The sequence below is a fragment of the Phocoena sinus genome, chromosome X, assembly GCF_008692025.1.
Source record: "Phocoena sinus isolate mPhoSin1 chromosome X, mPhoSin1.pri, whole genome shotgun sequence".
NCBI lineage: Eukaryota > Metazoa > Chordata > Mammalia > Artiodactyla > Phocoenidae > Phocoena > Phocoena sinus.
In genome coordinates this window covers 16,643,143-16,667,420 of record NC_045784.1, presented here as the reverse complement: position 1 = coordinate 16,667,420, position 24,278 = coordinate 16,643,143, and the positions used below count along the sequence as shown (strand labels likewise).

At 40.8% G+C, this 24,278-nt stretch overlaps 1 protein-coding gene across 7 annotated transcripts in view; it reads left to right on the top strand.

Annotated features, from left to right (window-relative positions):
- Positions 1-24,278, top strand: part of SH3KBP1 (SH3 domain containing kinase binding protein 1) — a 346,613-nt gene that overhangs the window by 117,866 nt on the left and 204,469 nt on the right. For all 7 annotated transcript variants that reach the window (XM_032618709.1, XM_032618713.1, XM_032618712.1 and 4 more), the window contains one exon: positions 16,590-16,713. In XM_032618709.1, the coding sequence (XP_032474600.1) occupies positions 16,590-16,713 (124 nt within the window). The remainder of the gene's footprint in view (positions 1-16,589; positions 16,714-24,278) is intronic.

Here is a 24,278-nt window from a genome sequence, read left to right as displayed (position 1 = left end):
TTGTACCCTTAAACACTGTCACTCTTATCACTACCCCCTATCCCCTGGCAAGCATCATTTTACTCTCTGTTTTTTATAAGTTTAACTTTTTTATTTTTTTAATTTATTTTTTATTGAAGTATAGTTAATTTACAATATAATGTTAATTTCTGCTGTATAGCAAAATGACTCAGTTATACACATATGTACATTCTTTATATGTTCTTTTCCATTATGGTTTATCCCAGGAGAGTGAATATAGTTCCCTGTGCTTTAGGACCTTGTTAAATTTTTAGATTCCACATATAAGTGATATCATACAGTATTTGTCTTTGTCTGACTTATCTCGCTTAGCATCACGTGCTCAAGGTCTATCCATCTTGTTGCAAATGGTAGGATAGCTTCCTTTCTCGTGGCAGAATAATATTCCATTGTGTATATGCACCACATAGTTTTTATCCATTCATCTACTAATGGGCATTTTGGTTGTTTCTGTAATCTTGGCTATTGTGAATAATGCTGTGATAAACATGGGAGTGAATATATCTCTTGAAATCCTGTTTTCATTTCTTTTGGGTATATGCCCAGAGTAGAATTGCTGAATCATATGGTAGATCTATTTTTAATTTTTTGAGGAACCTCCATATTGTTTTCCATAGTGGTTGGACCAACTTTAGATTCTCACCAACAGTGTATGAGAGTTCCCTTTTTACCACATCCTCGCCAGCACCTGTTGTCCCTTGTCTTCTTGACGATAGCCATTTTGACAGGTGTGAGGTGGTATCTCATTGTGGTTTTGATTTGCATTTCCCCTATGTTAAGCATCTTTTCATGTGTCTATTGGCCATTTTGTTGTCCTCTTTGGAGATATGTCTGTTTAGTTCTTCTGCCCATTTTAAAATCAGATTCTTTTTTTGAGTTGACTGAGTTCTCTATATATTTTGGAGATTAACCCCTTATCTGATATATGGTTTGCAGAATTTTTCTCCCATTATGTAGATTGTCTTTTGATTTTGTTAATTGTTCCTTTTGCGTTGCAGAAACTTTTGAGCGGTAGTCCCATTTTTTTTCTTTAGTTGTTTGTACCCAAATTATTGCCAAGACCAGTATTGATGATTTTCTTCCCTACATTTTCTTCTAGGAGTTTTATGGTATCAGGTCTTATGTTTAAGACTCACTTCACTAATATGATAATTTCTAGGTCCATCCATGTTGCTGCAAATGGCATTATTTCATTCTTTTTTATGAGTAAGTAATATTCCATTGTGTGTGTGTGTGTGTGTGTGTGTGTGTGTGTGTGTGTGTAACACACACACACAATGGAATATCGTAGATATGGTAGAGAAGAGATGGTGTATATCTTACACCGTATATACCATATCTTCTTTACCCATTCATCTGTTGATGGACATTTAGGTTGCTTCCATGTCTTGGCTATTGTAAACAGTGCTGCTACGAACGTTGGGGTGCATGTATCTTTTTGAATTAGAGTTTTCTTTGGATATATGCCCAGGAGTGGGATTGCTGGATCATATGGTAGTTCTATTTTTAGTTTTTTAAGGAACCTCCATACTGTTCTCCATAGTGGCTGCACCAATTTACATTCCCACCAAGAGCATAGGAGGATTCCTTTTTCTCCACACCCTCTCCAGGCATTTGTTATTTGTTGTAGACTTTTTACTGATGACCATTCTGACTGGTGCGAGGTGATACCTCATTGTAGTTTTGATCTGCATTTCTCAAATAATTAGTGATATTGAGAATCTTTTTTAAAATTAATTAATTAATTTTTGGCTGCGTTGGGTCTTCATTGCTATGCAGGCTTTCTCTAGTTGCAGCAAGCGGGGGCTACTCTTCCTTGTGGTGCACAGGCTTCTCATTGCAGTGGCTCCTCTTGTTGCAGAGCACGGGCTCTAGGCACATGGGCTTCAGTAGTTGTGGTTCATGGGCTCTAGAGCACAGGCTCAGTAGTTGTGGCGCGTGGGCTTAGTTGCTCCGCGGAATGTGGGATCTTCCCAGACCAGGGCTCAAACCTATGTCCCCTGCATTGGCAGGCGGATTCTTAACCACTGTGCCACCAGGGAAGTCCCTATTGAGAATCTTTTCATGTGCCTGTTGATCATCTGTATGTCTTCTTTGGAGAAATGTCTGTTTAGGTCTTCTGCCCATTTTTAGATTGGGTTGTTTACTTTTTTGATATTAAGGTGTATGATCTGTCTGTATATGTTGGAAATTAATCCCTTGTCGGTAACATTGTTTGCAAATATTTTCTCCCTGTCCATAGGTTGTCTTTTCGTTTTGTTTATAGTTTCCTTTGCTGTGCAAAAGCTTTTAAGTTTAATTCAGTCCCGTTTGTTTATTTTTGTTTTTATTTCCATTACTCTAGGAAACTTTACTGAATTCATTGATGAGCTCTAGTAGTTTTCTGGTACTGTCTTTAGGATTTCCTATGTACAGCATCATGTTATCTGCAAACAGTGACAGTTTTACTTCTTTTCCAATTTGGATTCCTTTTATTTCTTTTTCTTCTCTGATTGCTGTGGCTAGGACTCCCAAAACCATGTTGAATAAAAGTGGTGAGAGTGGGCATCTTGTTCCTGATCTTAGAGGAAATGCTTTCAGCTTTTCACCATTGAGTATGATGTTAGCTGTAGGTTTGTCATTTATGGCCTTTATTATGTTGAGGTATGTTCCCTCTATGCCCACTTTCTGAAGAGTTTTTAATCATAAGCGGATGTTGAATTTTCTCAAGAGCTTTTTCTGCATCTATTGAGATGATATGGTTTTTGCTCTTCAGTTTGTTAATGTGGTGTATCACATAGATTGATTTGTGGATACTGAAAAATTCTTGCATCCCTGGGATAAATCCCACTTGATCATGGTGTATGATCCTTTACGTGTATTGTTGGAGTCAGTTTGCTAGTACTTTGTTGAGGATTTTTGCATCTGTGTTCATCAGTGATATCGGCCTGTAATTTTCTTTTTTTGTGTGTGTGATATCTTAGTCTGGTTTTGGTATCACTGTGATGGTGGCTTCATAGAATGAGTTGAGAAGTGTTCCTTCCTCTGCAATTTTTTGCAGTAGTTTAGGAAGGATAGATTTTAACTCTTCTCTAAATGTTTGGTAGAATTCACCTGTGAAGCCATCTGGTCCTGGACTTTTGCTTGTTGGGAGTTTTTAAATTACTGATTCAATTTCAGTACTGGTAAGTGGTCTGTTCATATTTTCTAGTTCTTCCTGGTTCAGTCTTGGGAGATCATACCTTTCCAAGAATTTGACCATTTCTTCTAGGTTATCCATTTTATTGGCATATAGTTGCTCGAAGCAGTCTCTTTTGATCCTTTGAATTTCTGTGACGTTGGTTGTAATTTCTTTTTCATTTCTTATTTTATTTATTTGTGCCCTTTCCCTCTTTTTTTCTTGATGAGTCTGGCTAAAGGTTATCAATTTTGTTTGTCTTTTCAGAGAACCAGCTTTTAGTTTCATTGATCTTTTCTATTGTTTTTAAACTCTCTATTTCATTTATTTCTGTTCTGATCTTTATGATTTCTTTCCTTCTACTAACTTTGGGTTTTGTTTGTTCTTCTTTCTCTAGTTGCTTTAGGTATAAGGTTAGGTTGTTTATTGGAGATTTTTGTTGTTTATGAGGTAAGCTTGTTTTGCTATAAACTTCCCTCTTAGAACTGCTTTTGCTGTGTCCCATAGAGTTTGGATGATTGTGTTTTCATTTTCATTTGTCTCTACGTATTTTTTTGAATCCCTCTTTGATTTCTTCAGTGATCCATTGGTTGTTTAGTAGCATACTGTTTAGCCTCCACATGTTTGTGTTTTTTGCAGTTTTTTTCTTGTAGTTGATTTCTAGCCTCATAGCGTTGTGGTCTGAAAAGATGCTGTTTTGCTGATAAAAGCATGCTTTTTTTGCTGATATGATTTCAGTTTTCTTAAATTTACCAAGGCTTGCTTTGTGGCCCAGCATGTGATCTATCCTGGAGAATGTTCCATGTGCACTTGAAAATAATGTGTATTCTGCTGCTTTAGGGTGAAATACTCTATAAATATGAATTAAGTCCATATGGTCTAATGTGTCATTTAAGGCCTGTGTTTCCTTATTGATTTTCTCTCTGGACCATTATCTACCATCCTTCTTTGTCTCTTGTAACAGTCTTTATTTTAAAGTCTGTTTTGTCTGATATAAGTATTGCTACTCCAGCTTTCTTCTGACTTCTATTTGCATGCAATATCTTTTTCCATCCCCTCACTTCAGTCTGTATGTGTCTCTAGATCTGAAGTGAGTCTCTTGTAGGCAGCAAATATATGGGTCTTGTTTTTGTATCCATTCAGCCAGTCTGTGTCTTTGGGTTGGAGCAATTAGGCCATTTACTTTTAAGGTAATTATCAATATGTACGTTCCTATTGCCATTTTGTTAATTGTTTTGGATTTGTTTTTGTAGGTCTTTTTCCCCCCCTCTTTTTTTTGTTCTCTTCCCTTGTGACTATCTTTACTGTTATATTTGGATTCCTCTTTCTTTTTTGTGTGCACATCTATTATAGATTTTTGTTTTGCAGTTACCGTGAGGTTTTTGTATAGGAGTCTATATTTTTATGCACTAGTTTTAAGTTGTTGACCTCTTAATTTCTGAGACCTTTTAGATACCCTGCATTTGTACTCTCCTCCCCTCACGATTACTATTTTTGATTTTATATTTTACATGTAATTGTTCTGTGTATCCCTTAACTGCTTATTGTGGATACACATGATTTTACTACTTTTGTCTTTTAACCTGCCTACTAGCTTTGTGTGTGCATAATATCCTACCTTTATTGTTTGTTTGCCTTTACCAGTGAACTTTTCCATTTTGTAATTTTCTTGTTTCTAGTTGTACCCTTTTCTTTTCTGCCTAGAGAAGTTCCTTTAGCATTTGTTGTAAAGCTGGTTTGGTGGTGCTGGATTCTTTTAGATTTTGCTTGTCTGTAAAGCTTTTGATTTCTCCATCAAATCTGAATGAGAGCCTTGCTGGGTAGAGTATTCTTGGTTGTAGGTTTTTCTCTTTCATCACTTTAAGTATATTGTGCCACTTCCTTCTGGTCTGCAGAATTTCTGCTGAAAAATCAGCTGATAGCCTTGTGCGAGTTCCCTTGTATGTTATTTGTTGCTTTCACTTGTTGCTTTTAATATTCTCTCTTTATCTTTAATGTTTGTTATTTTGATTACAATGTGTCGTGGTGTATTCCTTGGTGGGTTAATCCTGTATGGGACTCTGTGCTTCCTGGCCTTGGGTGACTGTTTCCTTCTCCAGGTTATGGACGTTTTCAGCTATTATCTCTTCAAATATTTTCTCAGGCCCTTTCTCTGTCTCTTATCCTTCTGGGACCCCTATAATGTGAATATTAGTGTGCTTGATATTGTCTCAGAGGTCTCTTAAACTGTCCTCATTCTTTTCATTCTTTTTTTCTATTTCACCAGCAGTGATTTCCACCACTCTTTCTTCTAGCTCACTGATCTGTTCTTCTGCCTCACTTAATGTACTATTGATTCCTTCTAGTGTATCTTTCATTTTAGTTTTTGTATTCTTTAATTCTGTTTGGTTTTTCTTTATATTTTGTAATTCTTTGTTAAAAACTTCTAATTTCTTGCTCTGTGCATCCATTCTCCTCCCGAGTTCTTTGATCATCTTTACGATCATTACTCTGAAGTCTTTCTCAGGTAGATTGCCTTGTATTTTTCCATTAAATTATTAGTCTTAGAAGTGGTTGTGACTGTAAAAATTAACATTCAGCTAGATGCATGTACTGTTTTCACTTATATCTGACACACAGTAGGTACTCAAATAATGGTTAAAAGAATGATAGAGCTAATGATAATGGCTAACATTTATTGAGTGCCTGCTGGCCAAGATTTATTGAGTGTCTGGGGATGAAAGATGAGTGAGACGTATTTCTTACCCCTGAGGCACTTACAAAGTAGCTGAGAGAGAGACTTTTGGACTCATACAGTGGTCAGTGCTGTGGCTGGGAATCCAGCAAAGAGCCACAGACGCACAGGCTCTCAATCGTCATCAAAGCTGTTAAAAAGATGACAGGAAGAAAAGATGGAAGAAATGGCTGTTGGACCTTGGATGTCCCTCCTTCTTTTTTTCTTCAAGAGCGAGCTGTTTACCTAGCAAAACACCCAATAATTTTTGTGTTTCAGATAGTACTGCTTCATGGAGTAGGTATGATGCTATCAGAAACATTTAAAATTTTTTCTGGAAGAGACTGATGGAGAAAGTGCCCACTCCTTGGGGAGCTCAATTTGACATTGTTTAATTAACCTTTCTGAGTATAATTAACCAATCCCAAACTGTTTAACTCTTGTAACTTGAACTCTGGGCACCAAAGCAGAATGTATTCTTCCCATGATAAAACTACAAGAAAGATTTAATATCGCCTCTTTATATGCATTTTATTTGTCTTTATCGGTTATTGTCATGCCATTAATTATAATTATATTTCCATAATGTTGAATTTTGTATGAAATAATTGAAAAAACAATTGATTATTGGGCCTGGCATGATTTCTCTCACATCTTAACTTTCCTGTGTCCCCTTCTTGATGAAATATATGGACTGAAGAGCTTTCTTTAAAGCTTCGTATCTGTTCATATATACTGCTCTCACTGTGACTGGTTATGTTGGGATCTTTCAAATTAGCAGTGGAAATGATATAATCGAATTATATTAGGGGGCAGTGTCAATTTATCTCTTGTTTGCAGAAAAAGTAGCAGGCAATAGTCTAATGATTGGGAAATACTAAACACATTTTAATTATTAATTTTTAAGTCAGTTAAAATTTTGTCTGGCTAACAAAGGCACATGGTACCAATTAAAAGGGACAAAATATGCTTTCCCTGTCTCTCAGCCACCCTGTTTCCCCCTCTGAAGGCCTCAGTTATCAGTTTGTTATTCTGCATTACACAGTGAGGCATGCGTACAAACTCACACAAATGCTTGCATACATTATTAGGCTTTTTACCTAGTAACATGACTCGGTGTATATTCTTATTGGCACTTATGGACCAGCCTCATTCTTGGAGAGAGTTGCACGGTGTGGATTCATGGAACCAGTTCTCTACTGACACACGTTTACATTCTTTCAGTCTTTTGCTAAGTTAAGCAATGCTGTAACCATTAATCTTGTACATATGCCACTTTGCACATGTGCAAGTGTATTTGCAGTTTGAATTCCTAGAAGTGGAAATACTGAGTCAAAAGGTGTAGGCATTTAACATTTTGATAGGTAATTGCCACATTGCTTCCCACAGAGGTTGTAACAATTTATACATCAGTTTATACTCTCAGTGGAAAGTACAAGTGGGTATCTTTCTCTACATCATTGCCAACATTATATTACCAATTTTTTTGATTGTTGCCGATATGACAGATAAAAGCTATATCTTGCTTATCAGTAGGGCTAAGAAATCCACTGGGTATCAGAGAGGTCCATTGAGAAACTTTATGATATTTAATATCAAGAAAAAAAGGTATCTCGTAATTAACAAGTTATTTACATCCCTCCCTATGTAGACTGTCAGCTTCTGGAGAGTTTTGTGCTTGCTGTTCTCTGTATCTCTCATACTTATTCTCTGTGTGAGTACCAGTTGTATGCCAGGCACTGTGCTACGTGCTGTGTAAACATTCTAACACAGAAGGTATAAATGCTACAATTTTCATTTAAGAAAATAGCCAAAAGGATTCAGGGTTGTTCTGTGTAGTGAGTACTGCTCAGATATGGTGAGATGAATCCCACTGTAATTTGCATCTTTCTTATGAGCGTGGTTAAGCATCTTTTCATGTGTTTGAGTCATTTTTTTCTATGAATTGTCCTTTGCTATTTTTTGTTGGGTTACTGATCTCTTTGCTGATACTTTGTGGAAAGAGGTCCGTCTTTATAACAGGCAATATTCTCGCGCTTTGACTTTTGTCTTTCTTGATAAACCTTTTTTTCTGTGTTGTATTTATAGTTTTCTGTAATTCATCAACCCTTTCTTCTGTGGCTTCTGGATTCTGTGTCAGTGTAAAGAGTCTTTCCCACTCTGAGATTGTAAAAATCTTTCTCTCATGTTTTCTTCTAGTGTTATTAAGGTTTACTTTTTAAATGAGTAAATTTATTTTGAATATCTAATATTCATAGTCTAAAAAGAAATGGTATTGCTTGTTTAAATAAATAAGGCACTCTGTGAATTTTCTTTTCTTTTTTTTTTTTGCTGTACGCGGGCCTCTCACTATTGTGGCCTCTCCCGTTGCGGAGCACAGGCTCCGGACGCGCAAGCTCAGCGGCCATGGCTCACGGGCCTAGCCGCCCAGCAACATGTGGGATCTTCCTGGACCAGGGCACGAACCCGTGTCCCCTGCATTAGCAGGTGGACTCTCAACCACTGTGCCACCAGGGAAGCCCTGAATTTTCTTACTCTATCTTCTTCCTACCACTCTTAAGCCAGATCTGTATCCTCTTAGGTGAGAAGTTGATTATGATCCAGTGAGCACCAGTTGTATCATTGTAGGGATGATACAGATTTCCATGTTGTCATAGCTTTGGGCTGAATTGAAAATACTCCCTCTTGCCTGTAGATAGCTATCTTGCCCATAACACTCTGTGAAATTGGCCATTCATTTGACAAATATTTATTAAGTGCTCACTAAAGCATGTACAAACAGTTGGTTAGTATTGATAGCCTTTGATCCAATGGTAATAATCTAACTGTTTAGCAGGGCATGGGCATATATAAAGGCATTGACTGTCATGCAGGTAATTGTGTCTTACATCAGGAAGCTATGTCATCTCTTCGGAACGTGAAGGTAGCCGGTCTTATATTTGTCCGGAATCTAGCACTGGCTGAGCTCTTTGCAGCATTCATTCCCATCCTGCAGGTCGAGAGCCTCTTGCCTGGGCTTGTGCTATTGGTGATTCTTGGGAGATAATACTACAAATATATAATAGTGTAGATAATGCAGTTGAAGATTTACATAGAGGCATAACAATAGGTATCCTGTTACTTTAAAAAAAATTAGTTTTGAGCTGAAAATATCTTAGGTGTCTTTATGATGATATTTCAGAGCGCTTTTCTAAGTGGCAATGAAATTTGGAAATGTAAGAAAGCCATTGTGATATGAGACATCAATGTGGTTTCACTATGTACTTTTCAGGGGAAGTTATGAAATATTTCAAGCATTAGAAAAAGAAAGTGAATAACAAATACCAGTGTGCTCACCACTCTGCTCTATCATATCCTCATATTTACTTCAGATATTTTATATACATTTTCTTTGCAATTGTTTCTAATGAACTTGGCGCATTTTGTGGTTCAGCGGCATGGGTATTTCAAAAAATATTGTGGGGCTTCCCTGGTGGCGCGGTGGTTGAGAGTCCGCTTGCCGATGCAGGGGACATGGGTTCGTGCCCCAGTCCGGGAAGATCCCACATGTCGCGGAGCGGCTGTGCCCGTGAGCCATGGCCACTGAGCCTGCGCGTCCAGAGCCTGTGCTCCGCAACAGGAGAGGCCACAACAGTGAGAGGCCCGCGTACCACAAAAAAAAAAAAAAAAAAAAATTGTGATAATGAGATGTATTTTTTTAAAGAAATGGAGTCTTACAGGTAGAAGCTCCCTTGGTGTCTACTATTACTTTCTGGATACTTGCCGTGTCTTCCCAGGTGTTTTGAGACTGACTAGCCTATTGTGAAGGGAGCCAAATTCTGGGAAAGCACAGTCTCTGCGAGCAGGGAATGTTCATGGGGTGGCTGCTTCTTAAACTTGCCCTTTGTGTGCAGAGCGGGCAGAAAGATATCATGCATGTGTGTGACGGGGCGGGCTGGCGCTGTGCTCTTCCAGGATTCTGTATCTATTCAAAACTCTCTTGATCAGTAGATTTGGGGTAAGGGTTTGTTTTTAGTGACTTCCTTTTATCTCCTGACAGTGGTAATTTTGCAGAAAGATTTTCCACTTAGGGGGCACTAGTACTAGTGATCCCATACCCACATCTAGCTCTAAAGGAAACCTTACCCTTCAGAAAGAAACAGACCATGCTTGAGGGCAGGCTGACAAACGATGCCTCTTTTCCCTGCCCTGCATCAGCCCTGAGCTTTAGGGGACCCTACCCAGCCTCACTCTAATGCCAAGGGAAGCCCAGGACCAGCATTTCTTGCTGGTCAGGGCATCACCGAGCTCCCCTGGTATTAGTGGCACCAGCCTGCTCTGTGTGCCTGTATTCTTGGTGGCAGGAGACAAGGAATTATTGTGAGATGTGAGGAAAGCAGCTGAGGTGGAGAGGAGGGGCGCCTTGGAGGGAGCCGAGCCACTCAGCTGATTGTGTCAATTAGATGAGATGCCCCTTGGTTCACCTACTTGGTAGGGTACATCTGGCATGTTCTGACCATTTATCCCCTTAATATTGATCCCAGAAGGCTTTCCACCCCCTGAGATGAATATTACAACACCCAAGCACTAGCTTTTCCGGTTTTTGACCTCCTAGGATGAAATATTAGCACATTTTGATTGAAAAGAATCTGTATTCTTCTGGTTTACGCATTTATGTTGTTCTTTTTACGTTGAAATAGCATACAGTGAAGCGCAGAGATCTTAGAAATACAGCTCAATGAATTTTTAGGTGTTTGTATACCTGTGCAAACCATCACCCAGACCAAACTGTAGAACATTTCCATCCTCCCAGCAGGTTGTCTTGTACCACTCCCAGTCAGTACCTTCTCAAGGGTAACTGCTATTCTGAGATTGCTCACCATTGATTAGTTCTGCCTGTTGTTAAACTTCACATAAATGGAATTGTACAGTATGTGATCTCTTGGGTGTGGCTTCTTTCACTCAGCATTCTGACTGTGAACATTCATCTGTGTTATTAGGTGTAGATCTCTCTTTTTTTTTTGTAGCACTTACTATTTAATGATGACATTAATAATGACAATAAGTAATCAATTTGTATACTACTCTCCAATTCACTCTTTAATCCTGAAGACACCTCTATGATGGTGCCAAAACATTTAGCATTAGACTTCTTTTAGGGATGACAAAAGAGCTGCTTAGAGGCTTTCACTGTTGCCCGCAAGGTCACCCACCTGATAAATGATGATGCCAGGACTGGTTCTGGTTTTTTGACTCACAGCAGCGTTCTTTACATCCACTGTGATACTTCTGTCTTAACTTGTGTCAAGGTTGGTAGAAAACATAAAGGATGAGAGGAGGGAGGGGCCCCCCAACCAGACCTTCACTGATGTTAATTGGTTAATTGAAAGAAGTTAAGGTTCAACTGAGCCAACCCTCTAGCACCTGTATAGTATGTAATGGATGGGGGAGGGAGAGGCAAAGAGGTAGTTGACTGGGCTTGGCTACCAGCCACATCCAGGCAATTCCACTTATCAGAAAACAGACGATGCTAGTTGAGCTCCAATTGTGTACAAATTATGCCTTTGCCCAGTGAGGCTGCTGTTTGCAGGCTGCTAAATGTGTCACAGAGAATTTTTGCTAGAGTGGCATTATTGGGGCTTCTTGGCCTCCAGATGTGGGTAAGCCATCTCAGACTCTGATCAGCATTCTGCTTTGGGAAGCAGAAATGGTGCGAATTCTCCTCTCCTTTCCCTCGGGGGGGGGGTCCTTGCGACAACAGCTTGAGTGTCATTGGAGCATCGATAGTTTATTGATGGCCTCAGTTTTACTGTACAAGCCAAGTTTCCATTGTTAAGGCATTAGCTTTGAGATAAACTGGGTTTCCTTCACCTCCTAAAGAGGTTTGCTGATACCCCGACTATTCTGTTGTGTTTTAAAGCAAGTAGAATCGTTGCTGATTTATATACGTGGGCAGGTATGAATTTCTGTAAGCCCCCTTGGCCCACAGCTCTGGTCCAGGGTATAGTCTCTACCAGTGAGATAGTAGGATCTATGTTCTTAACAGATGGTTAAAAGTGTAGGCCTTGTGGTTAGAAAGCTGAGACTGAGGGTTGGGGGCAAGGAATGCTCATACCCAGGAAGTCTATAGAGTCCCATGACCTGGATCAGAACCTCGGAGAGCTCCAGGTACAGGGATGCTGGCAGCTGTAGGCAGGCAGGAGTTACTGCACTGCCAAGTCCACCCTCTTGCAGCAAAGGGCTTTTTTGTGTGGATGATAAGGGTCTTCAAGGATTTCAGCCTTTGTACTTGTGGGCTTATGGATAAAGCAATAAATCAGATTCTTTAGATGTGGAGGAAAGTGAAATTTTCCACTGGAGCCACCAGTGGGGTGATTTTGACTGTCCCTGCTATAGCCATGACACTGGTTCTTCCTGGGAGGTGAGGTGTAAGCAAGAGAGCTCTGCCTAGAAGGCCTGCAGCTGGATCCCACGGCCTGCCCTGCCCCCTACTAGCCTTGTAGCCTTCTGATGGTCTTGCATCCTCTCTGACTCTCATGATTCTTGTCTGAAAAAATATATCAGTCTAGAAAAATCAGGATTTATTTCAGTAACAAAATGAAAATGTTATCGTGAGGAGCAGGCGAAAAAAGATCTGTTAAAGCACTTTAATTTATATAAGGCCTTGCGAGCGTAAGGTTGTGTCATTACCGGCATCGTCACCTATTTTGGGAGCCTACCAGTAGGAGTCCATGACATCAGATGTCTGTGAACATCAGGGTGTTCAAAAAATGCACTCCTACCTTGCATTTGCATGGTAATTGGTACCCTGGGGTCAGCATGTATGTCAGATAGTTTGAGCCAGAAGTGAGTACACAGGGACACGTGGCTTGCTGTGCAATTTGAAAACTTTTTGAAGGAAAGAGCTTGCCCTGTGGTCTTTTGGAAGTAACTGGAGGGTTTCAGTAGGAAAGTGACAAGAGCAGACAATTGTTTTAGGAAAGTGTCCCTTGAGGCAGTGTGGAGGTTGAGAGGGGAGGGGAGGGACTGGAGGCAGGCAGGACTTGGGGGGAAGAGTGGTTAAGAGATGAGCTCTGAAGCTAGACAGGTTGAGTTCCAATTCTGGCGCATACTTGTTTGACCTCGGACAGATTTCCTTAGCTCTCTGTGACTTGGCGTGTGCATCTGTGAATAGGGCTGTTATGCAGGTTAAAAGTTTCAATCCAGGTGCAGCTCTTAGAGGAAGCTTTGGCACATGGCAAGCTCTCAAATGTAAGCTGGTATTCATGTGTATTTTTTACTGTGGTAAAAATATATCTATAACATAAAATTTGCCATTTTAACCATTTAAAAGTACAGTTCAGTGGCATTAATTACATTCACAATGTTGTGCAACCGTCACCACTGTCTGTTTCCAAAACTTTTCATCACCCCAAACAGAAACTCCATAACCATTAAACATTAACTCTCATCCCCCCATCCCCTTACTCCCTGGTAACCTCTAGTCAATTTCTGCTTCTATGATTTTGCCTATTCTAGGTGCCTCATATACGTGGAATAAGACAATATTTGTCCTTTTGTGTCTGGTTTATTTCACTTAGCATGATGTTTTCTAGGTTCATTCATGTTGTAGCATTATCAAAATTTTATTCCTTTTTAAGGCTGAACAATATTCTATTGTATGTATATACCACATCTTGTTTATCTGTTCGTCTGTTGATGGACACTTGGGTTGTTTCTACTTTTTGGCTATTGTGAATAATGCTGCAGTAAATGTTGGCATACAAGTATCTGTTTAGGTCCTGCTTTCAACTCTTTGGGGTATATACCTGGGAGTGGAATTGCTGGGTCATACAGTAATTCTGTGTTTAACTTTTTGAGGAACCATCGTACTGTTTTCCACAGTGACTGCACCATTTTACATTCCCACCAGCAATGTACAAGGGTTCCAGTTTCCCCACGTCCTCATCAACACTTGTTTTCCTTTAGAAAAAAACCCCCAAAAAACCTAGCCATCTTAGTGGGAATGAAGGGGTATATCATTGCGGTTTTGATTTGCATTTCCCTAGTGAATTATGATTTGAGCATCTTGGCGTGTGCTTACTGGCCATTTGTCTATTTTCTTTGGAGAAATATCTATTCAGGTTCCTTGCCTGGTATTCATGTTTTTAAGGCAGCTTGGGAGGAAGGAGAGAAACAGATTGAGGAAGTAGATAGAGCCCAACTGGGTGGCTGGTTAGATACGAAGGTTAACACTGAGTTTTCCAGCCTGGGTAAGTGGGTTGATGATGGGCTGTCAAGCAAGATAGCTCCCGTCTCTCCCAGAGAAGGGGCCGGTTGGAGGGACGATGTTGGGTTTGGGTGGGACTGCGTTGAGCCTGGTATACCTGGGTGTTGGGCAGATGGAGAGTCTTCAGGATGCACCGCCATGCCTACATGTCTGATTGGTTTCTTTGGAAAAATTCAGGGCATATTTTAAGTTTTCTCCTCCCTGCTTGAATCTAACAAGCAACTTAAGAAATTAGGTCATCATGAGGCTTACATATCTGGCAAATGGGAACAATCATTGGAGGGACAACAGAATCTGAAACTTATGAAGCAGCCTCTCTCCTGTTGCTGGTTTCTCAGCCCTTAAGCACCTGCATGATGAGATCAGTCCTTCAAAGCTCACAGGTTGCTGCTCTGAAGCCTTGGGTGTGAACATTCTTGGCAACCATAACTTCTCAGGCCTTCTCCAGTGACTACCGTAGTCTGTCAAACATCTGCACCCCCTCACCCCTGCCTAATTGCATCGTGGTTAGTGCTAAGCAAGTGCTTACCATGTCACCTGCAACCCACTGAATTTCTCTGAATTACTCCTTGGCAAAATTGGATGTTGTATCACTGCGTTATGTTGTGTCTAGGTGGGAAATTTGTGTTTGCACAGTCATACCTGCCCTACAGTGGAGAGTGATGTTTGAGCAACTTCTCTACCCCCAAAGAAGCAACGATTGGGGAATGAGGCCCTGTGGTGCCTTGTTTACTTCTAGAGCCATAGCAGGCTGGCAGCCATCACTAAGAAAGCATCCTTTCATGCGGCTCAGGCTGGCAATGTTTGCAGATTGTCCCCTGATGCCATCTGCCTGTGAGGCTGCAGAAACCCCCAGCAACTGCTGTTCTAGCAGGTGCTGGGGCTGCTGAGGTGGGAGTGCGTGTACACACACACGCATGCACACCGCTTTGTGCTGGGTTGGCCTGAGCCACCAGCTGAAACTCTCAACCCAGCAGAGCACCAACCGCAGTTGCTGGTTTCCGGTGAGGCCCTCATGAGGGAGAGAGGGCGAGGCTGTTGTGAACAGAGCCAGCAATCGGGGAATTGGATACGGTAACTAACGCTCGGGTGTGTAGGAAGCTGCCAGGCGGTGGCTATGTTTTGACAAGCTTTTGTTCTGTTTTTTCCACCTCTGCCCAGGCCAAATTGTAGCCTCCCACCAAATTTTCCATCTTCATGTTCATTCATAGAAGGACCCATGTCCAATTCTTGTCCCAGGCTCTTTCTAGAGAACACATCTCTCATCTTTGAGTCCTTCCTGCCACCCAGCCGTGCTTTGGCTCTAGCCCCTTAGCTTTCTCCTTTTCCCACGTCAGTGTGATCATGGATGCAGACAAGCTCAGAACCCACCCTGCCCAGATCTGCACTTTGTGAGTTACTATCATTTCCGGCTATTAATGCTTTTGAAAAAAATTATGTAAATTATTCGAATATCAATAATTTGAAATAATTGTATCAGGCATCAGGTTTTAAAAATCCAGATCTTAATGGAGCTCTGATAAGAGACCACCTGGTGTAAACTTTTTCTGTAAAGGGCCAGGTAGTTTTGGCTTGGATGTTTCTTCCAACTACTCAACTCTGCCGTTGTAGCATCAAAGCAGCCACAGGAAATACCTAAACGAAATGAAGGGGATTGTGCTATAATGAAACTTTATTTACAAAAACATGTGGTGGGCTTAGTTTGCCGACCCCTGGCTTAGAATGATAGTCTTTATTTTATTTTATTATCTTTTATATTTTTCTCTCTGAGGGATTAAAAAGCCAGAGGAACTTGGTAACTGTAAATGAACTGAAATCATCTTCTTTTGGGTTTAGCATAATTGTGAGCACAATGGTGATTTGGGAATATACTTCTTTAAACCCCTGTTGGGAAGAATAGAAACCAGAAGGCCTTTGAGGGGCGATTCTGCTTGGCCAAAGATTGTCATTGTTCAAAAAATAGAACAGGCTGTGATTTGGAGCTGTAGGGTGGCCTTTTTGATCCCTTGGAATGACCATAGTCACAGAGGTTGCATTGTATTGGACATTACTACATTTTATAGGACCAGGTGCTTGTCTAATAAATGTAAGGAAAACAAACTACAACGTACAAGAAATGGCGTTTTAAAAACGTTTTGCTGACAGGGAGATCGGCTCAGTGCTTTGTGACCACCTAGAGGGGTGGGATAGGGAGGGTGGGAGGGAGACGCAAGAAGGAGGGGATATGGGGATATATGTATAGGTATAGCTGATTCACTTTGTTATACAGCAGAAACTAACACACCATTGTAAAGCAATTATACTCCAATAAAGATGTTAAAATAAAATAAAAATGTTATGCTGAGTTGAGGTCACTATAGTTCATTTCCAGAAAGCTGAAGCTTAACATAGTCAGAGACATTCTAAAATGTTAAACTACAATCTTGTTTTCCTTTTCTCTGTCCTCACAGGAAATAAAGAAAGAGATGAAGAAAGACCCTCTCTCCAGCAAAGCTCCAGAAAAGCCCATGCACGAAGTGTCCAGTGGAAATGCGTTGCTGTCTTCTGAAACAATTCTAAGAACCAACAGGAGAGGTATGGCAAAGAAGAAAGAGCCCCTCCCCACACACAAACCCAAACTGGAAACTTCTGGGTGAACTGTATCACTTTTGCACTGCTGGAAAATTGAATGGCGTTTGCCCTTTTGGTTTTGATTTTTGTATAAATTTGGGGTGCATACACACTCACACACACGGCAAGTAACGATACAATAACTATACTAAAGGGAACTAATAAAAAAATTTTCTTGACAGTGGGAAAGTAGACTAAATTTGTAAACGATGATTTTTCTAGGACTTTAGCTTTCACTTTCATATCTATTTTTTTGGCTGAAGAGTGACTTCAGAGAGCACTGTGGTGCCAGCTGAGCCGGGCACGTCTCGCCATGCTCTCTTTTTAATGTAAGGGCAGGCTTTAGCAGGGTCTTTCTCTCTCTAACCGCTGGGGCTCCGCCTTGTCTCTCTCGGTTTAGGAGGCAGTATTTACAGAGATATAGCTCATCCATCCATGTGTCTAACCAGGAAACCTTTCACCATCTTGTTTCCCCCTTCTGAGGCCTCAAGACAGATTTTTCAGGTATCAGCTTGTTGGAGTTTTGTTTTCTCCCCTATCTGCCCTTTGTGACATTGTTGTGTGAAATGGTAGGAGAGATTCTATAAGATGGCAGAGACAACCCGACTCAATTCTATACTAAAATGGAAACTGGATTGCCTCAGTTTCTCCCGAGCCCACCCTCCCCATGGACCAGGCCCGGTGCACACTGAGCACGCCCGAGGTAGATTAGCTTTCAGCTGCAGGCTTTTCAGGGGCTTATTACTTCCTTAAGGAGAAACATAGAGCTGTTCAAAAGCAGGAGCCGGAAATGTATTAGCAAAGAGTTCCATTAAAGAGGAAAAAAAAGGCAAGTTTACATAACCATGGGGAAGAACAGCTAATCTTTCATCAAATTTAGGCTGCAGAAGAATTTGTCCAATAAACTGTCCATTGATCATAGTGCTTGAGACTTCAGCTTTGTGTCTCTCTTCCTTCCTGCTTCTTCCTCTACCCCCTCCAGCTGCCCTGGGTTACATTTCCTTTTTTGAATTATTCAGATGAAATATTGGCTGGAGGCCCACGCTGTTTAGCAGCTATAGGATTTTCTTTCTTGTTTTTTTTTGTAAACCCCATCCTGCCAATGGAGGGGATTTCCCATTTTAAGAATTTTTTTTAGGCCTACCTAGCTCTAAAACTATAGTCATCCCCCAGAGCACTTCCTGCATTCTTGCAAATAGGTTCCAGAACTCCTGAGGCCTGCCCTCGTTGGACTTGGAGAGCTAGAGTTCCCTTGCTGATCTGAGCCTCTCCCGTTTCTCCTGATGCTCCTTGGGTCAGTGGGCCGAGGAATGGCATACACGTAGACCAGCGGCAGGCCTCTCTGGCCAGCCTTGTTTTTGTAAAGCAAATAAGAGAATTAAGGTAATTCATTAATTTAACAAGATAAGGGATTAATTAAGTTAAGGAATAAAGGTGATTATCCAGGTAAGTTCGACAAAATTACCTGAGAGCTTTAAATCAATGAAAGAATCAAACTTTTTAGATAATTGTCTCTTTACAACGAAAAATCTGACCTTTGAGGTCCCCTACAGAATTTTTCATTAACCAGAAAATGGCATTAAAGGGACCGGCTTACTGACTTAATGTTTTCTTTCTAAGCCTCCACCTTAGGCCTACAGCCTGATTATGACCAGCTTTTTACTCTTAGGTCATAATCTGCCAGTGGCTCTGAGACCATAGCACATGGGGGCGTCCTGTAAATATGAAACACATAACAAACCATCTTCATTCTGGCCCAGGCTTCATACTGACCCCCGGGTCACCTGGGCCACACATAAATTTCCAGTTGAAGGGAAGAATTGTGTACCAGGGCCAGTACCGTCTTTGGCCCCGCCCCCACCCACCAGAGCTAACAATATCCTACTGCTCCTTATAATAAACAGCAGGCTGGATTGATTGGCCTTGTCAGGCCACATAAATAGTTCATTGTGCTGAGCTCAAAAGCTACATTTTTTTCCCACCCCAAATCAGTGAAAAACCACTTTTTCTCCCCCTTAAAACAAGGATCAGAGGCTAAATCTGTGGGACGATTCTAGTCACTTGTAAACACTTCCGTCCAACTAATTTTTCAAGTTTTATGAGTTATCATAAATGACCGAAGCCTCCTCCTTCCCTTTGTTTCCATCAGGCTTTGTCCCTAGAAATCTCTTGGATGTTTTTGTCTGTTGCTGTTGTTATGGAGGGAAGTTGCTTTCAGAGTTTAGTAACAGGCTAATTTGATTCACTAACATGGGATTTTCTTATAGTATATGAGTCCACCTTGTGATTCAGCCTTGGACCCTGTGTGAATTTGGTAGAATTAACACAGGTTCTTTTTCTTCATCTTTATCAAAGATGAGATGACTGTTCACTTTATATGGGCCATATCATTTGATGCAGGCTTAACAATGGTTTAATAAAGGAAGATTGAAGTCTATTTCTATGAAAAGTCTGAAATTGAACCATTTGATTGTGTCCTGAACTTGAGATACACTGAGCTGAAGAAGTTTGCCCAATTGTGTCCAGCGATTTTTGCGTTGGGGACGTGCCTCACTTTGCAGCAGGGGTGAATGGGTTGTAGTAGCTCACAGTGTGGGATGAGCTCACCCTCCCCAGGCACCTGCATAAGGTCAAAAGATATTCTACACTTGAAGAAGGCTATTCATAGCCTTGAGAAAAGGCCAGGACCATGGAAACATTAGTTTGGGGACCGATTAGTTTCAGTTTTCAGCTTTAACCTTTGCAGATCTCTACAGAGTTGATTTAGGGAGGTACTGGAATGACTCCACAGGCTTTTTATTTGAGAAAAAAGATGTGACTGAAATTGAGAGAGAGAGAGAGAGAGAGAGAGAGAGGGAGAAGATCATCCAGTTGGCTTGGCAGCCATCAGCTATATATTCCAGACATTAGCACTGTTAAGGACAGTTACGTCTGCTCTCACCCTTGGCCACTTCTCTGGGCTTTACCCAAGTCACAGTGAAGGAGCTTCCTGGTTAAGACAAGCTTTCCACAAGGCTTAAGAGGTCATTTTTAAATTTAAACTTGCAGCATGGATGTTGTATATCCTAAAGTTATCCCAGACTCCAGAATGTTGACAAATTGTAGCCAGAAAATCTAAAATTTTTTCTTAGAGCCAGAAGTCATTCTCATGAACCAGAAAGAAAAAGGTTGTCTGTTTCCTTCTGAGAATGATTTATTCTTTTGTTTCTTCTATCATTGAGCCCATATAAGAGAGTGATGGGCCCTTCTAAATTGGAACTTTGCTATATGGAAGAATTTTTTTAAAGATATTCGTACCTCGAGTTTCAAACCAAAATTGAGCAGAATAGGTACTTTAGCAGTTAACAGCAAATACAATAAATATATCCTTAAAAATGAGCAAGGAGGATTTTGTTCATTTGAATATGGCCTCTTTTCTACTTGAAGTAAAATGGAATAAAAAATGTTTTGGTTTCATCCTTATAAGGGTTTCCCAATCAACTTTATCCATGTGATAGGTTAAGTGTCCAGGCTGGAATCAATACCCTGCTGGCCTGTGTGAGGATCAGCTTCTATTTCAGGGCCGTAGTTTCCCAGTTTTTGCACTGTTAGCAGACCTCATGGGGAAGCTGCCTCTCTCTGAACCCCTCCTGCTGCCTATAATTTTGGACATTGTTCCTTACTCACTTTGGGGTGGGGACTAACAGACATTCAATTACACATGTTTACTGTGTGCCTACTATGGCCCTGGCCCTGTGCTAGGTGCTGGGGCAGATAGAAAAACTAGAAAAACACCAGCTGGTCCTGCCTCTAAGCAGTTCCAATCTATCGTATCACTTGGGAAATGTTGAGAAAGTGCTGCACATTCCTTGTATCTTTTTCCTGGCGAGGTGGGGATATGTCTCTTATTTACTTCTGTCATTCTGAACGTGAAGCCACTCTGCGTGTTTCTGGTTGGCTTTATATGTCCTTGTTTCTATTTCCAGTTTATCATGAATTCAGTGTTTGGTAAGTCTCTATTGTATTTTGCACATTTATTATTCTTTGCTACTATTATTATTGTTGTTGTTGTTGTTATGCTCTCCTGATATACAATGTATTTTATAATCATCTTTTTAAGTCGCTCTGCTACTCTGGCATCTGCCTTCCGAAAGATAATCTGCTTTCGCCATCTTTATTTAAGGTTTGTTATGCATTTGCATTTTACTGCCCCTTCCAGAGATTAGTGCTGAAAGATCTGATGGCTTAAAGGATATTATTTGTAACAGGTACAGCACTGACGCTACGAGATAAGATTCAAGTTGAGATGGGGGAGAGTTGCTCTCTAAGTTGGTATGTGGATATGACTGTGATTGTAGAACATGACTCTTTGAGGCTCGTTTCTCGTGTGTTTAGTCCTTCAGACGGGTTTAATTCAAAAGTTTTCCTTGACAGAGAGACCAACAGCTGCTCTGCCTCTGGTGACACATTGTTGCTTTAAAAGTTAGTGCAGAAACTCTCCAGAATTCATTTTGTGTGTTGATGGGTGATACATACATGCCCCTCAACATAATATGGGCCTAGTGTTTGCGCACAGAAGGGCTCTCCATTTTGGTCTGCTGCCTGTAGCTGTCAGAAGAATTTTACCTGCTGTCTATCTTTCTTTCTGTCATAGTTTCAGCACTTGTCATTCAATCCCTAAACACATCCGGCCATAGTGACCTCCCTCCCTTGTCTGTACTGAAGGGGAAATGTTTGTTCGAGCTTTCTTGTCTTTAGCATTTACTTAGCAACTTGGAATAATATCTTTGAGGTATCCATTGCCCTGCTCATCAGAACGTGAGTGAGTGTGTGTGTGCGTGTGTACATAAATGTGCACGTGCTGCCATGGCACTCTTGTGTTGGCTCAGAGACAGTGGCATGGATCTTGATAGGCTGTGGGCTCTTTTTTTGAAATGAAACTGTAAACAAAGGATGGAAAATGTCAACCACTTTGGTTTTCTAGTGCTTTGTTTTTTAAGGTAGATGTGAGATCTGGGGATTTGTTTCTAGAAACAAGACTTTTTTCCTTCCAAATTTCTTTTTGGAGAAGCAAATGTGAGTTACCTCCAGTTAACTAGGAATCGGAAAATGTGGTGTGTTGGGTCAGATTTTTCTTCAAGTTTCCAAATCATCTGTCATTTTTACCTAGATTGCTGGCTTTTATGGACAGATAGAAGAGTAAGAGTTAAGAGAAGGCATTACTATTGTGTGGAAGCTCTTGGCTATCACCTGAGCTATTCTTTCGCATGGGAAGATAAAAATAAAGCCTGCCATCTGGCAGTGAACGTGGATGAATATCATATATAGTCATTCAATAACATATATGCCTGTGTGAATGTATCTGTACGTGCATTTATGGTTTTTGGGGTTTTTATGTTTTTACACCCGTGGGCCTTCATTCTTGAAAGTTTGAGAGTAAAGGGGCCATAAAGATCTTGTACAGTAAATGATCCTTGGCTGCATTTCTGTTTTATTAGGAGCCTGTACCAGTAATTGATGTTAGAGTATGTTGCCCGTCCATTTTCTTATCTGAGTAGTACTGCCTGTTGGGCTTAGGGGTGGGTGTGAAATGGGTGGAAAGAAGCCATTCTAGAGGGATGTTGCTTTCATATTTTTTCTATAATTTTTAGTGTGTGGGTCATTGACAAAATTGTTTTTAGAATTTTTCTTCTATTATATTTATCTCCTTTTAATCTCTGTGTCTTAGTAATAAGGCAGTAACAGTGGAGTCATGAGTGTTGCGTGGAATAATGATTTAGACTTCCACCCAAGTCCACCCAGAGGACCATCCCTGAAGTGGTTTTGTGATGGTGGCTCCACCTGGTGGCTCTCCTAGGAAACTCCTCCTCCTCCCCACCTTTTCTTTCTCCAGGGGAGAATCTTGATCAGGATGCCTTTGGTTCCTCTGATTTAGTGTTCTCAGTCCACGCAATTCCATCTCAGACCTACGGCCTCTCACATTATACACATGTTCTCTTTAGCTCCTTTCCTTTCTCTTCTAATGTTTGCTCCTTGAACTCGTAGAATCTGTTTCTCCATCCTTGTTCCATCTGTTTTACCCCAACTGACCAGGATCATTGTTGATAAGCATAAAAAAAAAAAAAAGACTCCTACAGGCACGACTCTAGTTATAGATATTAATTTGGACACAATAAAGAATTACACTAAAATCCACGTTGGTAAGCCATGGTCTCCTCCTTAATAGCTCCAAGTACCCCTAACTACTTCTTCACTTCTTGTTGAACCCAGTTTTCCTCAAAGGAGCAGTATTTTATTACTGATGTTGTTTTCAGTTGTCAGCAGGTGGTGAAATAAAGAGCCAACTGACCTTGCTGGCTTCATTATCGTTTGTCACTTCTTTACAGGATGCCCCTTCCTGCTTAGGCACGGGCTGCCCCCCTGCCCCCCTCTGGGTATACCACCGAGCATAAGTGTTCTTGATAAATAAATTTGTTTCTTCTTTAATTTCATTGTTTAAAGTTTTTTTTACTTGATGACATTACAGATGTGCCTTGTTTTAGCTGCACTATGGGTTAGTCTGGGAACTTAATCACCACTTGTGACTTTGTTTCTATGGGAAAAAGATTTGGAGTTCTAAACCCTGTGCATAGTGCATAACCCACTTGTAAATCTGACTTGATTTTTTATTTTGTTTTTATATAGCTGGCATAAAGCCTTAGGTACCTTTTAAAAGTCAGAGGGTCCATATAAGTGGGGATAACTGAAGTTTTCTCATGTCGTAGCGGAGTTTACGATTCACATGATGCAGAATGCTGGAATTGTACAAGCTCTGTGCAACACACCAGGCTCCAAGGATAGCTCTGGGTTCAGCCACATTGCACCATTGTACGCAGTGCTTATTTTCACAAGTTCTGAGATGGACCTTGGCGTGCCCAAGTTTGCATGTATAAGGCATGTTGTAATAAAAGAGGGTGCTGTTGTATATTTCCATCTATTGGCGAGGAGACGATGCAACAAGCTCAAATGGATGTTGGCCAGCATTTCCCAGCGCATGTTGTGCAGAATTGTAGCCCTATAAAATATTCCACAAAAGGGGGAGAAAGAGAGAGATAAGGACATAAAGAGAGAGAGAAAGTTGGCTGTCTGGACAAATAACTTTCGGGTACAGCTGCACGCACAAGCACCCTCTTAGAGACTAATAAATGAACTAGCGTCTCGCAGGCTCTCAGATGTCCTATGTGAGGAAACCTGCTTCACTTTGACCACCGAACCACGTTTCACTGAAGACTAGTTAGGACTCTGCTTTGGGGTATGCTGGGCTTTAAAATGCAGAGCAAGGAGCTGTCTAAGCATGTCCAAGATCATCTTCAGAGTCTACCTTGCACAGGTAATGTTAGAGTGAGTGAGCATCGATGGTGGTGCTGGCACTGCAAGAAATGACTGATGATGCTTCTCAAGCCCATGGCCATGAACAAAACAAGTTAGATGATGCTACGAGAATATTCCCCAAATCTAAAACTTGAGAGCCAGTCTTTTTTGGTAGTTTTTCAAGTGGCAAGCTGAAAGAG